A 19,323-nucleotide genomic window follows, 5' to 3' on the forward strand; every position below is an offset into this window, starting at 1 on the left:
CATATAGGTAACGAACTTGTTGAAAGTGTTCACATCTATGATGTAACCTCCTACAATTGTTCATAATGGTTATATATGAACACAAGTTTGTTAAGTACGAAAAAAAAAAAGATAATTACCCAATGGATTTATTGAAAAGTTAATTCCCTTCAAAGTCATTTTCCTATTTTTATTTTTGAACGACCTAAATATAGATGTTTTTTTTTTTTTTTTTTTAACATTTTTGAAACATTCTTAGTGATTTTCCCGTAATACTAGAATTACCTTTATACCCAAACTACCCTTTATGTCGTTCACATCGTTCGCAGCTCTCACATCGACCGCTCACAGCTCTCGTTCTTCGCCAACGTTCACCACACCTGAAGGCACCGGTGACCCTCCTCCGATCTCCGCTCCAGACCATCGCTGCCGGCGCCGGCTGCTACTCTATCTCTGATCTGGTAAGTCCCACCTCCGATCTTGGTTGAAATGGATTTTTCTCGTTTACATTGCATCTGATTTTTTGGTTTGTTTGAATCTTGAACTTATGATTTATATTATCTGGTTCCTAGAGGGTGCTCAATTTCTGCATTGGTGTTTGACATTCTCTGGTTCGTTAAAGGTTTTATATGGAATCGTTGAACCAAATGTGTAGCGTAATCTATTGGTGTTATAAAATCTGAATATTTAGCTGAATTCCTGTCTGATTTCTGGTAGTGGTTAATTTCTGGTGTTATAAAATCTGAATATTAGACTGAATTTGTGTTATAAACTGTTTTCTGGTTCTAATTAGTTCACTCCGACAGGCAAATGTTGGGATGTTATCCAGTTTTGGGGATGCTCAACCACAAATTTATAGCAGGATGGCGCAAGAGTTTGTCTATCTCCCTTCTCTCCTCAAATCCTTCTAATAATCATAATCTTGCTTTCTACTCCAAATCAATCAAACCCAACGTTCTTCCTACGACTACGAGCGAACTCAACCGGGACTCTCCTTTGATTGGTAATACTCTTCGTCTTTTTGATGATGTGAAAGTGAAATCGATAAATGTTTATGATGCAATATTCTCTAGGTCTAGAGTGCGTGATGATGGACTATATTTTTGGGAAGAAGAAGGCCACACAAGTTGCTCACTCGTAGGTATTTCTTTCATTCTTTGCCTTCAAGCAATGATTAACGCTCATCATTTTAGGGCTTTTAAGTGTTTCATTAGTCTTAAAGAGTGGAATGGAGGGGAAGGCCAAAAAAAGGCTCAAATCCCTCAAACTCAAGAACACACTTAATTATTTGTTTTGCCAATAAATGAAGTAAATCATATGATGCGAAAAGGGAAACATGCATTTTGGTTAAATCAGAAAAAAAAAGCTGGACTATATTATAGAAAATTAGAAATTGCCAGATAGGTTGATGGTCGATGTTATATCTTGCTCATCTTTAAGGGCCAGTTTTGCTGATTCATGATTCATCTGTAGACGTTTTCCTGGTTATGTTATGGAGCTACAAACATGGCCTTAATACTTTAACATCTTGAAACTTGAAAGTACCGTTGAGGTACTTGGAGTTGGAGTGAAAGTGTAATGTAAGCTTTTTGTTTATTGCCAAAATGTTTCTTGGATTTATTATGAATCGTGATCATATAAGGAGTCATGGAACTTCCTAGATACAAGTAGTTACAAGATGCCTATAGATTCCACTAAAGTTTTGCAACATTACTCTTTTTTAAACTTCTGCTAGCACTTTTTGAGGAGGGGGAAACAGTTTAGTACCAAGAAGTCTTCCCCTACCTCATCTAGGTTCTTATTTAGGCCTTGAAGGAAATTCAAATTTCTATCTTTGTTGGGCACCCTGAGGACAACTAAGTTTGTAAACAAATCCATTTCCTCCTTGGCTAGTGTTACAAAGAGTTGATTTAATCTCGAAAAACTCAAGCGTTTTCAAGATCATTGTACATCTCTTGAATAACTTCCCAAATCTTGTAGATTGTGTTTGTGGGAAAATAACCCCTTAGGGTTTGCATTATCATTCATCAGTAATATAATACAATGTGTAAGATAATTACACAAAGGACTTCTAGACTATATAATATATATGAAACCTATACTAAACATAGGAAAATAAATAATACAATTAACACTCCCCTCTCAGCTTGAGCAGGAGGTTCCCAAACGCTTAAACTGTACCGAAAATCCAAAAATAATTGTGTAGGTAGTTCTTTAGTAAAAATATCTGCAAACTGATGAGCTGAAGAAACATGCAATACATGAACTTGACCAATAGCAACACGTTTCCTGACAAAAAGCAAATTTATTTCCATATGTTTGGTTCTTTAGTGTTGAACTGGGTTAGAAGCTAAGTACATGGCATTCACATTGTCACAAAATACAATCGTAGAGTGAGTCAAAAGACAAGAAAGTTAAAGAAGCAGATTTCAGAGCCAAGCAGTTTCAACTACATTAGCCACCCCCCGATACTCAATTTCGACACTAGACCTAGAGACAATGTGTTGACGTTTGGTGGACAATGGAACAAGATAATCACCGAGATAAATACGAAACCTAGATGTAGACCGGCGTGTCGAGGGACAACCAACCGAGTCAGCATCATAATAAGAAACCAAGCGATCGATATGAGAAGGACGGATGAACAGACCGTGGTGAAGTGTACCCTGAAGATAACGCAGGATACGCTTAAGGGCTAGAATGTGTGGTTCGCGAGGATCATGCATGAAGAGGCATACTTGCTGAACGGCATAGACAATATCCGGACGTGTGAATGTCAGATACTGTAAAGCCCTAACAAGACTTCGGTAGAGGGTCGGATCAGAAACTGGCCTCCGAGATGATGAGAGTTCTGGTTTTGTGTCTGTAGGAGTGCTATAATGATTGCTGGAGGTCATATCAGCTTGAGATAAGATCTTCTTATCAGCGAACATAGTCTGGGAAAGAAACAGTCTGTTGAGGAACGAGTAGCAGCAATGCCGAGGAAAAATGACAAAGGACCTAAGTATGTTATGGAAAACTCAGATGAGAGATGTGTGATGACTCTCGTGATAAGAGACAGGCTGGAAGTCGTGAGGATAATGTCATCAACATACAGAAGAAGATAGATAGTCTTAGTTCCACGGTGAAAGGTGAAAAGAGAGGTATCCGAGCGACTGTTGGTGAACCCAAAGGAAGAAATGTAGACAACGAACCGCTGATACTAGGCGCGAGGAGCCTGTTTAAGACCATATAAGGTCTTGCATAGGCGACACACGTAATCGGGATACGTAGGATGAACATCCAGGTGGCTGTTTCATGTAAACCTCTTTTGTTAAATCACCTAGAAGAAATGCGTTTTTAACATCGAGCCGATGAATTGGCCCATGACGGGAGACAACAATACTAAGAATAGTACGAATGGTAACGGGTTTAACAATTGGACTAAATATGTCATCAAAATCTAGACCAGGTTGCCGAGAGAAACCCTAAGCGACTAACCTGCCTTTGTAACGATGGAGGTTACCGTAAGAGTCAAACTTGTGACGGTAGAGCCATCGACAACCAACAATATTGGCAGTGGGAGGGTGAGGGACGAGATCCCGTGTGTGATTGTTGTCGATGAGGGTTGACATTTCCGCATCCATGGCTAACTTCCAATTCGGATCACTCATAGTCTGAGCGGCGGATCGAGGAATGTGGAAGAAGTCGGAAGTAGCGGAGAGATTAAGAATGGTATGTGGTTTTAGGAACCTGACCAGAGAGAGTAGTCATGGGATGACCACCTGTTGTAGGAGAAGGAGACGGATTTAGAGGAGATGAAGAAGTAGTGGTGACAACAGTGGGGCTGTCTGCTCAGTTGGGAGGGAAACTGATGGAGAAAGGAGAGAGGGAGGGGGGTTATTATCAGGAGTAAATTGATCATAATCAGATTCGGAAGGGGCAGGGTGAACAGCAAGGGAAGTGATCTTCATCGAATATGACATGATGGGAGATGATGACGTGTCGTGTGACAAGATCGAGACACTTATGTCCTATATATATGATCCGGTGTAGGACCAAGGTAAACGCATGCGGTGGACCTAAGAGAGAGCTTATGGCGGGAGGTAGAAGATGTGTTAGAATAACACAAGCAACCAAAGACACGAGGTGATCACTTTGGAAAGAAACCAAAGAGAACCTCAAAGGGTGCCTTTAAAGGAAAGAGTGGTAGTGGGAAGAAAGTTAAGAGTGTGAACAACTGTGAGAAGTGCTTCAGCCTAAAAGGTGTGAATAGTGTTAGTTATGGTAAGAATTGTTCGTTCTGCTTTTACATTTTGCTGAGACGTATATGGGCAAGAGAAACAAATGGATGTCCTATGAGATTGGAGATAGGTAAGAAGAAGATGATTATTAAATTCGCGTTCGTTGTCACACTGAAACGATTGAATGTCAGTTTTAAATTGATTTTTGACATACATTCTAAAGTTATAAAAACAAAATATACCTCAGACTTCGCGGAAAAACCCATAGAAAATGCAAAAAATCATCTAAAAAAAGAACGAAATATTTAAAATCATTCAAACTGGTGACATGACATGTCCATAAATCAAAACGAATAAGTTCAAATACACACAAAGTTTTAGACAACGAAGAAGTAAAAGACAAGCGACAATGTTTTCCAAGTTGACAAACACAACAAATTGGAACTTTATTAGTACTACTAGAAATAAAACGACACGACTGCAAAAGCTTGAGAACTGAAGATCCGAGATGGCCTAAACGAAGATGGAAAGTGGGAAGGGACACCATTATGGAGCTTTATCTGGAGCCGAGGGAATGGAGGAGGGGGGTACACGGGTACAAATCACCAACACTATCGCATCGTTGGAGAAGAGCATCCAAATCAAAATCATTTACAGAAAACCCAAAGGGGTCAAATGAGACAGAATCCCAATTATCAATTGTAAGTTTACGAACAGAAACTAAGTTTTTAATCATTTGATTTGACACTAAAACATTTTAAGAGAAAATTTGTTATTAGAATAAGAAAGAAACGCTTGACCAATGTGAGAAACCGGAATAATTGCACCATTACAAACAATTATGGATTTAAAGCTACACAGTGAGGAGGCCATGACCTTGGTAAGATCCAACTCCTTCAAGTCTAGCCTCACATAGACTTCACACTTCCTTCTCGGGCGTCCTTTCCTCCTTGCGCCATTAATAATGAACGTCTCCACCCTCCAACCACAACAACTAGTTCTCTCCAATGCACTTGTCTAAACCACCACAGTTCTAGAAGGGAAATAATTGAGTAGTTGTAGATTATTCTGTGCAAGTTATGTTTGCCATCAAGATAGTTTTTTCTAACAAGAATGGATAGGATGAGACTCAAATTAATGTATGTGTGGGTATGTGTGTAGGTAGGTATGCACATACGTATGTTGTATTCCATATTTGTTCACCTACTCACCTAGCAACAATGAAGCCATATTTGTGCCTTATAAAAGTAGTTTGCTGAATGCAGTGTTTGGGAACATGTTGTCAAGAAAGGGGATGCAGTTGTGGATGCCACTTGTGGAAATGGTTACGATACCTTGGCGATGGTGAATATGGTGGCTGATAAGTCACGTGTTGGCCGTGTTTATGCAATGGACATTCAAGAAACCGCAATAAAGAATACCATGTCTTTGTTGGATAGATCGCTTCATCCTAATGAGGTGATATTTTTCTTTATTTCCCATTATTGGCTTTATCTACCATTACATACATGTCTATAGTAATTTAATTCTTTTGATTCTTTCCAGAAAGAAATGGTACAGCTATATGCTACCTGTCATAGCGAAATGGAACAAGTTGTTCCAAGGAGTGCTACAGTGAGGTAATAAAAGATGCGTTACCATATATTAATATTTAAGGACAAAGTTACATAAATGGTCCTTGTGGTTGACAGAAAATACCATTGTAGGTCTTTTTGAGGAATTTTTAACATGGTTGGTCATTTGTAGTTTTAAAACGCAAAGGACCGCCTGTGGTTTCAAAATCTTAAAAAGACAGTCATTTTGGCTAACGGTGTTAACTTTTTCGGTTTAAGTCCCATGTGAAATTACATAGCTAATGTTGTAATTTTGTTTATTATTTATTGTTGTTTAATTTAATTTATTTATATTTTTTATGATTTAGATTTTTGTTGACGTTTTTTTTTTTTTTTTTTTTTTTTTTTTTTTTTGTTTTTGTTTTTGTTTTTGTTTTTGTTTTTGTTTTAATATATACATTTTGTTCACTTACATTTTTTTTGACATTTTGTTCGAATACATTTTTTAATGTTTTTTTGACGTTTTGTTTATTTATATTTGTTAAAGATTTCTTGGACATTTTAATTATGATTAAAGGGGCCATGAAATCGTTAACATATATAAACAAACAAAACGTCAAAAAAAACATTAAAAAATGGATTCGAACATAACATCAAAAAAAATGTAAGCAAACATAATGTAAAAAAAACATTAAACAATATATTCAAACAAAATGTCAAAAAAAATCTAAACCATAAATAATATAAATCAATTAAATAAAAAACAATAATAAATAATAGGCAAAATTACATAAATGGTCCCTGTGGTAGGAAGGGCAAATATATCATTTCACATGAGACTTAACTGAAAAAGTTAACAACGGTAGTCAAAAGGACCGTCTTTGTAAGATTTTGAAACCACAGGACCAGCATGTTAAAAATTCCTCTAAAAGGACCATTTTATGTAGTTATGTTGTAATAGTTGTTGTTCCTTGATAGGGTAGTTGCATTCAACTTGGGATATCTTCCGGGAGGTGACAAAACAATGATTACTAAACCAGAAACAACACTATTAGGAATGGAGGCTGCAACCAGAATAGTTGTAGCAGGAGGTGTTATCAGCATGCTAGTTTATGTGGGGCATCCTGGTGGCATGTAATTAATTTATTAAACTTCCTCTTGCTGCAATCTGTTATCAAATATTAAATCATATGATTCATGACATTGATAAGCTTGATTTTGTGCAGGGAAGAATATGAGATGGTGGAAGCCTTCGCTTCTGGATTGCCAGTCGATACCTGGATATGCTGCAAGCTTCAAATGTTGAACCGCCCGTTGGCTCCCATACTCTTTCTCTTATGTAAGAGGTAAAACACAAAGGACCTTTTTTTTTTTTTTTTTCTCTAGATAGACTAGCACCTGAAAATGGATGGGGAAGGGTGGTAACACCAATTCCAACGAGGAAGATGAAAGGGTTGTGTGGATGGTAGACATATAGATGAGAATAGGGTAAGGAGTTTTTGGTCATTTTGTTTCTTGTTCCACCATCTTGGGTGGGACTAAATTTTGGAGAATTAGTCCCATTGGACTTGGTCAACAACCCGTCTTGTTCAAGTCTCATTTATGCCAAACACCTATTGAAAAAACTTTGGTTTATTCAATTCTGTTCAGTCCAACGCACCTAACGCTACCTTAAAGGTATAGATCTCGAGTTGATTTAGTGGTTAATTGAATATTTTACCGACTAAATAACCACTGTAATTAGCCACTATGAATGATGGTTTCAAACATCAAATTTGCCCACGTAACAAAGAAAAATCAATGTTTAAATCCATTGTTTTGAATGAACATATTGTTAATTGAATGTTTAACCAACTAAATAATCTTCGTCTAGCCACTATCATCAATGGTTTTGAACATCAAATTTGCCCATGTAAACAAGAAAATTCAGTGTTTAAATCCATTGTTTTGAATGAACATATAACTTCACTCAATATCATCAATGGAAAACAAATCATAAATCGATCGCGATGAGACTTGAACTCACAATCTCCCGCTGTCCATTCGGTCCCTTGAGCTTTGGCCTTATGACATTGAAAAAAGAGTTTTTATTACATTAATACATAATTTGAGTTTCTATTTTTACACAAACTAACAATATACTTTTATTTTTCTATCATTTGAAAGTCCAAATCAAATTTAAACATAATTAAAGAACAATATATGTAAATGTTAAATTATATGTATTTTAATATTTGATGAATAGTATTAGGGGTCTCATTGTAACTTTGTGTAATATATATTCAAGTGATAATACAACGTAACCCCTAAGGGGTTTTTTCCACCAATCCAACACGGTATCGGAGCTGATGTCCCGCATTCCGGTTGCTCAACACATCATTGTCTATCCTCATTCAGTCTCTGACTTTGAGGGGAGTGTTAATGTATTCTACATCGGCGTGACACCGTCTTATAAGTGATTATATATGTTAGAGTTTCTTTTTCTCCACAAAGGGTTGTTTTGGAGAGATTTTTGGGCTCCATATATATTTACAGTAAATCTAAAATGTGAAAATCAAGCCCAAATCGAACCCTAAACAAATACACAGTTTAAATGTAACCATGTCCATACTTTAGGTTGACATCATTCATTTTTGGAAAACACTCGGACAAAACATTTATTTAATATGATGTGTACTAATTGACATAAACAAACCAATTATTGCGGCAAATATCTTCCAATTTGATGAAACAGACAAAAAGAGGAAATTTTGAATTAGTGTTTCCAACAAAAGATGAGGTGGTGAGGATTTTTAGAATTTTGAGCTTCATATTAGTAAAACTAGTAGTAGTAAAACTAATAGAAACACAAATTTGAACCAACGAAAATGACAGGAAGTGGATTCATATTTCATTTAGCCATTGGTTTGCATTTATGAAATTCTGGGTGGCATGCAACTCCTCTCATGCCCACTCCTCCCCGCTGTAATTTCGTCAAAATTAGGGATTAATTTGAATTGCAAGAGGTGTTAACGTAAAAAATTAGGGATTAATTTGAATCCATGCATGCATGCATGCATTTGGCTAACCTTGCATCTTGAATTTCGTAAGAAAAATGTTAAAGAAAAATATCGCCGCACAATGTCATACAAGATACCATCGTTTGTTATGCTTCGTTGATGATCACGTCCCACGAGATTTGGCAAGGAGATAATCCTCTCGATTATTCGCTTCCTCTTTTTATTTTACAACTATTGATCGTCATTGTTGTTGGGTTTGTATTAAAAAATCGTCCAATTTTATTCTCAAAAATTGACGTAAATAACAATTGAAGCATTCTTTGTTTGAATAAACTAAAACCATTTTGTACTCACCAATGATCATTTTGTAAGAACTTAGAAAGATTAAACATAACCAAAGAAAAAGAAAGTATAACAACTTTTGAAGACTTTGGTTTATTTTGACAATTAGAAAGTTGATGAAGATGGCTTGAAGCTCCAAGATAGAAGCTTCCTATAATGAATGCACCAAGCAAGATGAAACCACCATTATATGTGATACGGAATTTATATACTACTTTTTAATTTATAAACCAAACAAATCTAGGCTAGCTAATACGCAATAGGAAGTATACCTGATCGAGTAATAGAATAGTTCAGGTAAGTTGGATATTGATCACAAGGAACAAAAATGATTAAAAGCTCTAATATCTACTAAAGTTAACTAATTTAAACAAAGCAAATGAGAGGGGGGGGGGGGGGGTCCTGGTTTTGCAAGTCCAAAAAACTTAAAAGCAGTTAACAAAAGCAAATTAAATTTAAGACAATATTTTAAAAAGGCTTTTGTTTAGATACAATTCACCTATTATCTATGGTTGATTTTATGTATAGTATAATAGATTTATGGTTGGTTGGTTATCGATTCATAGTATGATTAGAATTATGATCAAGGTTCTAATCATTTGATTTAATAAGATTATTTATTTAGAGATCAAGTGGACAAACAATCAAACAAACCAATATTGAGTTTGAATTATGCAAGACTTGAAATAATTATTGATATTTAATTGTATTAACACTAAATGTTTATCATATATTAGCTACCACATTAATTTACCAAATTTTCTATTTAACCCTAGGTTTTTTTTTTTTTTTTTTTTTTTTTTTTTTTTTTTTTTTTAAATTTTATGAAAACACTAGTCCTATAATTTCATAAGTCACAATATCATAATATTCAAGCATATCAAGCTAGATAGTTCATCTAATCCTAATAAAACTCAGCAATAAACATAAAAGTTGATTGTATTAACACAATAGGTTCATTATCAATCATGCATAATGAACAAGCAACTAATATAAATCCATAATCCTTAAAATCAACACATAGAAGCAAAGATTATCTACTGTGAACGAAAGTTGGAGTTTTTAGCCTATACCTAGTGCAAACAAACAAGTAAAAACGAAATCTACTTTGCAAGACATAATGAAAACATGTCACAAATAGGAATTTTGATGCCTTGTAAACATTGAACAATGATAACAAATGTGAACCAACAATGTGAAAGCATGTAGGATGCTTATTCAATAACAAAACTTTAATCAAACACTTCATACAAGCACTGCAAATAGTCAACAAAGAATTGGAAACCCTAGAAATCCCGGGTTAAGTCCATTTTGGACTAGGATTTCCTTATTGGGCCCAATAGGCTAATAAGCTTCCAATTGGACTATCTTGGGCTTAGAACTCTTAAATGGGCTCTAATTGGACCCACTTCCATTTATTTTAATATTTTGGGCCATATTGGGTCTAGAATGGAATAAAATACCTTAATGGACCTCATTGGGCCATAACTAACCTAATTAGCCCTAATGGGCCATAAAAATCATTCTAGATTAATTTTGGGCCAAGAATCATTTAATTGGGCCATAATATGGATTAAACACCCAAGGCCAAAATTTCTTTCTCTTTCTCTAATTCTCGGCCCAACCTCAAGCATGAAGAAAGAAGAGTTGACTTTCCATGCCACCTCATTTTTACATATTGGTTTTCCATGCAATTCATCCCATGTCTCCATGCACACATCACTTCAACACTCTCTCTTCCCCTCTCTTTTCTATCCTCGGCCGAGAGCAAGAGAACACACACACACACTTCACTTAAAACTCTCTTAAAGAAACTCTCTCCATTCTTCTTCAAGTTTTCGAGAATTAGGAAGCTTTTCAAGGAAATCAAACCACAAAACTCATCATCTAAGGTAAGTTTATGTTTAATCCATGATCTAGCTACTTCATTTCATCAAAAATCTCTTCTAAATCTAATCAAACTCGTGATCTTGCATCTTAGAACACATCTAAGACAAAATCTTCCAAGAAGACTTGCTAGGATCGAATCTTCTTCATCTCTTCCTTCAAAAACCGAAACCACAACTCAAGGTGAGCTTCATACCCCTCTCTTTTCGGTTTTTAATTGTTTTATGGGGGAGAATACAAGAAAATGTGTAGATCTATGTATATGTGTATGCTATGTGTGATCTTATGCATGTATATATGATTTTATGTGTTTTTATGATGAACATGTAACCAAAAAAGAGTGATATGTCGAGATCTATGACATGAGAAAGTAAACAAACATGATCTAAGTTATTTTACACCAAACAAGTCAAGAATAATAACTTATAAGATTGTGTTAAACATACTTCAACATAAAACCCATTTTGGGGCTTCAAATGTCAAATATACTAAACTTGGGTTAAAAGTTGCCAAGTCACGGTTTCTTAAGGGTCAAAAGAGTCAAAACAGTTTCAATAAATGTTTTTCTGAATAATAAAATTTTCAAAGGACTAAAAATGTAAATTTTTAGCTTAATGTGCTAATTTTGGACTTTTCGGCCCAATAAGCCCAAAAATTGTGAAAAATGAAAATTTAAGGGGCTGAAATGAAAATTTCTTCAAATAAGGGGATAAAAAGTGTAACAAAACTATTTCAAGGGTCAAAAATGCTTTTCATTCCCAAAAAGGATCGAAAATGTAAAGTTTTTGGATTTTGGGCTAAAAGTGTAAAAACTACAAAAATTGGGCTTTAACCGGAAAATACTATTCTGGAAGGGTTGAAACTTTTAGCAAAATAATTTTTGGGCTAAGATATCATTTCAACAAATCTATGATGCAAAAGTGTCAAGAAAAATGCTCTAAGGGCTTAAAATGACTTTTCTCTTATATAAAGAACTAAAATTGTTATTTTGTAAAAAGAAAAGGGGATGAAAAGGGGCAAACCACATATTTTAACCAATTATTTTATTCATAAAATATTGAGTCCAAAAAGTAACAACCTATGGCTTACCAACAATCGAAAGACAAATACACGTATAACTCCAAATCATCGTTATAAATGAATCGATCAGTCTCGAGTCGATACTAAATAACAATCGTTGAATTGAACTCTCTAGTAGATACGCGATACCTAAGACAAGTAAACATTCAACACTTGGGCTTGAAAATTTTAAATCGTGCTTGTTGGGCCTTGCAAGTCCATTAACATGATCTTTGGGCCCAAGGGATAATGATTATATGTTATTGGGCACTCTATGACCCGATTTCATGTAAAGGAACCTTAAATGGCTTTTAAACACTATTGGGCTCTAGTGATCCATTAGTGTTGTCATAAGGTCAAAGTAATCAAATGCGAGATGGGCCAACGTGTCTTTCACATCCCCGATAGCCTAAAATAACTCACGGAAGTAGCAGGACTTCGTACTCCTCTTTTCCTCGTTTGTTAGGCTTATGAGTAATCAAAGTAAACAGATTCATGTCGTTAATCAATAGTAATCAAGGTTGTTTGGATTAAGTGAGTGATAACGGGCGACGCCTCTAAGGATCGTTCGTAAACTGTGGTTATAAACTAGTCATTACTAATGCATGATTATAACAACTCACAAACCTTAATTAATCCAACACCACCCGAGTAATCAAGGAAGAGTAATCAAAATCATTCATTATGGCAGTATAACAATTTGGGAAATCACTGTATTTTATGTATTTGGAAAACATCGGGTTTTCCGAGGAAGTTCAACATTTTCACTTATAAGATTAATACTAAAGCTTTACAATCATACATGTTTTGAAATCATCATGCATATATTTACGGATCTTCACACCTTTCTCTATAAACAATGGTCTTTTAAGAAAATATCGGATTTTCTGGGTTTTACAAACTACACAAAAACATTTTATCACAACATTGCTTATGAACTCACCAACATTTCATATGTTGAGGTTTTTCAAAATAACTTGTATTCTCAGGTAACAGGTAAGCCGAGGAATAAGTACCAAATATGTCAGGGTGTTTTGCTTATGATGTCTATCAAACAATTTATGTTATAAATGTGTAATATTTAAAACTATGTACCGGATGTAAACAATAACAGTTGTAATATATTAATGCATGGTGATGTTTATGTTATGATTCATGTATATTCATTGTGATGATATTCAATTTAAGCCACGTGAGCCCTCGGACGTTTCTGCCGTCTGGTTCGGGGGTGTGACAAAAACAAAGCAAACCAAGTGTTTAGAAGTAATGTTGCCTTCAAAATCAAGCTATAGTCAAATTCTGGTCTCCAAAGCCTCCAAGGGACGTCTCTGGTCTTCAAAATTCGGCAATAGCTTAATGCATAAGTTAGGGAAACGAGCAAATATGATAAATTTATAGTTACAAAAAAGTATCTCCCACACCGTGGAGAATAGAGCTCCATGTCGTGGCTTCCACTTTCTTTCCTAAAACTCTAAGCTTGCTTTCCAGATCCCATATAAACACCTCGCCACGATGTGACAAGAAATTATACACGCCGTAGGAACCTCAAAATCCATAGTTTTTGACTTTGTTTGACTCGATCCAATTCTTCCAGCTTCCAACTCTACATTTTGCTTCATTTTAATCTCGAGCATGTCTTCGCTTCTACAAAACATAATTTAAACATTATAAGCATCTTTTGTCCTAAATTAGACACACATGTAGCTAGAAATACTAAGACAATGCACAAAATATATGAATAAATATGGAAATATCAAAATACCCCACACTTGACTTTTGTTTGCCGCCAAGCAAAACTAATTTTTATTATATCATTACATCAAAACCTTAGCCACCAACATCACACATGAAAATCCAAATTGAACTCATTCATTACACTACACATCAATACATATATTTGTGTCTAATGATTCCTAAGTACTTCCCAATCTAAATACTTACAATCCTCATAAACACTTCCCACTCATTTTGAACAACATTCATTTTTAGCATGCCTACCACATTTACCCTTTTATTTACCCTCTTTCATTTCAAAAGTTATTGCCAATTTCCAAGTGAATCAACTTTAAAAGAAAAATATTATATAATATAATTATCTAAAAATATAACTACACTTTTATTGCAACTTTATTTTTGTGGAACTTTTCTAATTTTTTTATTATATTTTCTCAATACTTCAACTTTCAACTTTCACATAAGCAAACAACTAAGTTTAACTTTAACTTTATTGTTAATATACTATAGTTCGTGACTTTACAAGAAATTCATTGGGGTACTCAGAATTCCTTAGGTCACTATTGGGACCATGTGTAACGCCCTATTTCGAATCATTTCCAATTTTGGGGTGTTGATCAGGGATTGGGTATTAGCAGGCTTAGGACCTTGAAGAATTGAGTTTTGGGCTCATTTGAAGGTGGATGATGTATTTTGAATGATCCGGGTATTTGGTTTGTGTTTTGGATTCAAAGGGTATTTTGGAAAATGGTAAGGAATGTGTGGGTTGATTAGAGTGTAGAGCTTCTCGTTACCTTTTCATTGATATAAGGATCATCGGAATCAGATTTATAACGAAGAAGTTATGGCATTCGGAGTCCTTTAGGGTTTGAGGGAAAACCCTAGTACGCGGGTCGTACCTAGGGAGTACGCGTTGTTGGATTAGTGTCTAAGTCCATAACTATTTTGGTATGTACTTGACCCGATGGTGCATGGTCCTTTTGGGTTGCCTTCACCAAAGCAACTTGATAGGATGAACTATGGAGAGAAAGGATTAAATATGATTTATTAATATATTATGAGAATAATATATTAAAGGAGAAATCATATTTTTTAATTAATATTAGTCAAGAATTAATTGGTAATTAGTTTTGTGACTAAAAGAGATTAATTAAACTAAAGGGATTGGAATTGTAATTATAAGATAATTGCAATTTGGGCTATGGATTGTCTTAAATTAAGGAGTGGACGAATTCTATGGGGAAACCCATAAGGAAATCGTCCAAGGCCTTAATTAATGGACTCCATGGGTTGCTTAGGGCTTAAGCATCCAATTTAGGGTTTCCTTGTTAGATAACCCTAATAGCCTCCTATATATAGATCCCTTATGACCTAAAAACGTGGCTAAGACTTCTCTAGGGTTTGTGGACGTTTTTAGGCATCCTCCATCCTCTCTCCTCTTCATCCTCTTGCTCTTGGTGTTTGTGAACCATTAGAGGAGTGACATTTGTGACTCTAAGCTTTCTAAGGTCAATACAAGGAGGAATTGTGATTGTTATTGCTACATAACAATCAAGGTAATATCTTAAACCCATTCTCATGTTAATATGATTACTTGTATGCTAGAATTAGGGTTTATAGTATTGGATAAGCACATAGGATGTTCTTATGACCAAAACCCATCAGTGGTATCAGAGCCTTGATTGGTTTCTATTGTATTGATGCCTTGTATGTTTGTTCAAGTTGGAAAAATTCAATTTTTGTGAAACTGCCTGATGAACTCGGTGAGTCCCATTGTGGACTCGGCGAGTAGGCCCCTACTCGGCGAGTCCATATGGGTACTCGGTGAGTTCGAGCATCAGAAAGAGGGATTTCAGGATTTCTTGCTGTTTTTCTCGTGGATTCTTGCCTTATCTGTTTTAGATCATTAAAATCCGATTTTATTCATATTTTTTAGTATATCCTTGATTAAACACAAGATAATTACCAATTAATTAGATAATAACTTCCTTATATGATTAAAGTTGATTATTTGTATTAATTGGGTAACTTATTTTGCAAGAAATTGAAATTTGGTCAAATATAGATAATGACAAAATTAATTGTTTGATTTATATTATTTGATATTTGATCCTTGTGTTATGAAAAGTTTCAAATTTTCCCCTTTAGGTTTTATAGTTTAAATTTGAACTCAAAAGTTTAGTTTTGAAATTTAAATAGTTAAAACCCTAATGTTTTGAAAAGGTTTCAAAACTTGCCCTCAAGTTTTGGAATTTAAAAGTTGATTAAAAGTTTAATTTAGGAATATTAAATTCTAAAACTCTAGTATTGTTTTGAAAAGTTCAAATCACACCCTTATGGTTTTATTAATTAATTAAGGTGTATAATTAAAAGAGGTTTAATAAATCCATAAAAGTTTAGGTTTCCAATTTAATTGAATTAAAAGTATAATTGTTAAATTTGACCTCTTAGTATTTTAAAAGTGTAAAATACACCCTATACTATATATAACATTAAAAGTCTAACATTATATATATGTATGAGTAAAAGTCAGTCTTACCGTTAGTAGGCCTCATTCACGAAGCTGGTCTATAAGGGGTGTTTAAGGAAATTGCCTATAAAATGGCGATTGAATGGATATCCACTCTTACCCACCGCACTCTTGACTAGTGGAGGGTCGTTAGACAAACGGGTAGGATAGGACACAAACCTTCCATTATAAGTATAATCAAGTACAAAAGTAACTAAATGTTTTACAAATTCCCAATCTTAGTTACTTAGGCAAAAGTGAATTGATTCAATTCCATGAAATTACACTTTGTGCCCTTGCGAATACGTTAGTGGAGCGTGTGTGGTTAACCGGCACACTAAATGGTTCTAAGCAAAGGTAGCAAAGGGTGACTCAATGTTTGTCATAGTTTGGTGGAGCGTGTGTGGTTTACCGGCACATCGAATAGGTGACTGTAACATGTGAGGGCACCATGTAAGTTTGCATGGTTATTCACACCCGCTTTGTGATCCTCGGCATCCCAGTCTCAAACTAGAGGGGCATATCGAGATTTAAACATGCCATTCAAATGTTCAATGAATCTCAAAGGATCTAGGAGTTTTCATAGATTTAAAACTTAAATATCTTTTTCGTTTTTCATGGTGGAAATTAGTGAATCGTCATTCACTTACCTTCAAATATTATGCAACTAGATTGCGGCATCCCTTTTCTAGGTTGTAGCGTATTGTGTTGGGTCCTAGCCTTAGTATCTCATTTGGGTGATTTACTAAGGACTCAATCAATCAACTAACTTGAATTCGTTTTCTCCCGTTTTGTAGATGTCAAAGTTTGACAACTATGGTCTTCCCAAATCCCGTGGAACAAGCATTCCACATGAAGATGATATTCCACGATTCGATCGAGGAACAAGAAATCATGCTTCACTTCCTCCACCTCCTCCAATTATTCTCCCTAACCCACAAGTTCGAAGGCTTGAAAAGTTCAAGCTCACTCAAGCCCTTTTGGCAAGTAAACATAAAGAAGGAAAGTCAGTGTGTGAACACGTCCTAGGGATGAAGTCACACATTGATAGGTTAATAATGTTGGGATCCGTTGTCTGTGAGGAGATGGCTGTTGATTGGGTTCTTCAGTCACTTCCTAACTCGTATAGTGAGTTTGTAAGAGAGTACTATACGATGAACCGCGACGTGACCCTTATAGATCTCACCTAAATGCTTATTGCTACTGAATCAGCAATGGTTTGGCGCAATAGAAAAGCAAAGTTGATCGGTGAATCTGCCTTCAAGACCTCTATGGATATAGACAATGGCAACGAAAGACATGCTATGATCGAAAAGTGTGATCATAAGAGAAAGGCAATGTCTGAAGTAGTTCCATGTCCTGTTCCAAAAGAGTCAATTTTCTTTTATTGCCAAGAGAAGGGGCATTGGAAACGAAGCTACCATATTTACCTAAGAGATCTAAGAGATGGGAGAGTCAAAACGTATGGCTCTGCTTTAGGTAAAATCCATTGACTAACTCTTTTAAGCTCCTATTATAGATTCTTAATACATAATGTGATAAGATTACAATTGATGTTTTGTAGAATCAAAGAAAAGAGAGGAAGCTTAAGGGAAGAAGTGAGCAGAATCTAACCGTGAAGAAATGGATTTCGATCGCATTACTTGAAGATTAGATTTTGAGCTACTACTTAGAGTTAGAATTAGATTGCTAAGAAAGATGTATTAGCATAGTTTTTCAATGAATTGCATTGTAAGGATAAATTTTTCCGCAATAAAATAAATTTTGATTTTATATTATTTATTTATCCTTGCAGTGGCGTATATGAAAAATTGATGTTTGAATATTAGCAATAATGAATTTGGTTCTTATTATGTTATTTATGGAAAATCGTGAGTTTACCAAATAGGGAGAGTTTCTCATCGCCTAATTTTCAATTGGACAGAAACTTGGAATCATGCAACTTGGTTGCACGATGAATGAGAAATTTCATATTTTGGAAATTAGACTAATTCATTGACAAAGTGTCAAGTGAAGGACTAGGAGATCGAGTACACAAAGTTGCGTATTGATCAAGTCCACCATAAGAGTAACAAAATATTCGTCATGATTTACTAAAAGTTTAGTAAATATGATTATACTTATAAGATTAAGTGTAATTCTGAATTGATTGAAAAGGTTTAAATCAATAGCAGAACGAATAAGAAGAATCAAGAAGGCAGAAAGATAAAAGTTTCTCCATTCTAAGAAGAAGGGAGAGTACCTTTTATGCTTTATGATAAGTCTTAATGATTAAGAACCATATCTCAGTTGATCCTCTAAGTAAATCTTAGTACAATTGTATGTCTAAGAAAAGGTATCAAGAATTGAAGAAATGGTTAAATCAAGAAGTCAATCATACTTCGTTCCTAAACAAGTCTTAGAGTTAAGATTGTGAAATTGAGTGTTAAGTATTAAGAAGGTTTATAACATTCATCAAATGTGGAAAGTTGTGATGTCGTGGATAAGACAAAGACCAGCTAGGACCAATTTATGAAGTTTTTTGATAAAAGCTACACTAACTCTTAAATATTTGTTTGTCAAGAAATGTTTATTGACAAGAGAATCTTATATGTCAAGGAGTCAGTGGGAGTATTAATGGTCTTGAAAGGTTTCAAGAACAAATCAAAATAGACCTTATCGATCACCACTAGCACACGAGTTGAGGTTAACAACCTATCATGTTGACATTATTTTGTTTCTGTGCTGTTCCAATTGAGTTAATTATGCATGTGAGTTCTATGAGTTTTCATTTTGAACGCATAAAAGGCAAGGCACCTTAATCAATGAAAGGTACATTGATAGGAAATGGTGAGCTGCTTAACTACTTGGAAGACATGGTGGGCAGCTGTGCTACCATAAGGCAAGAAATCAAGATTAAGAAAGTTCGGTCCATATGAGTTTGAATTTGTAGTAAACTTTGGTTTTAACAAATTCACATGGATAGCAACACATACACCGTTTAAATCTAAGTGTCATAAGATTTCCTCCTTCATGAGAATGATTGTGAGAAAATGCTT

General features: G+C 35.0%; 1 protein-coding gene across 2 annotated transcripts; it reads left to right on the forward strand.

Moving 5' to 3' along the window:
* Positions 1-279: 279 nt before the first annotated feature.
* On the forward strand, positions 280-7,410 carry LOC145061928 (S-adenosyl-L-methionine-dependent methyltransferases superfamily protein). 2 transcript variants are annotated; one of them, XM_079009518.1, is made up of 7 exons: positions 280-440; positions 786-982; positions 1,059-1,116; positions 5,468-5,660; positions 5,748-5,821; positions 6,734-6,889; positions 6,982-7,410. In XM_079009518.1, exons 2-7 carry the CDS (start codon positions 790-792, stop codon positions 7,103-7,105), a joined length of 798 nt encoding a protein of 265 aa, XP_078865644.1. In that variant the 5' UTR covers positions 280-440; positions 786-789; the 3' UTR covers positions 7,106-7,410. The 2 variants fall into 2 exon arrangements, with proteins under 2 accessions (XP_078865644.1, XP_078865643.1); XM_079009517.1 differs by having other exon boundaries at positions 282-440; positions 1,053-1,116.
* Positions 7,411-19,323: the final 11,913 nt, after the last annotated feature.

Source organism: Lactuca serriola, chromosome 7 (genome assembly GCF_051521515.1).
Source record: "Lactuca serriola cultivar US96UC23 chromosome 7, Lser_US96UC23_V15, whole genome shotgun sequence".
NCBI classification, from domain to species: Eukaryota; Viridiplantae; Streptophyta; class Magnoliopsida; order Asterales; family Asteraceae; genus Lactuca; species Lactuca serriola.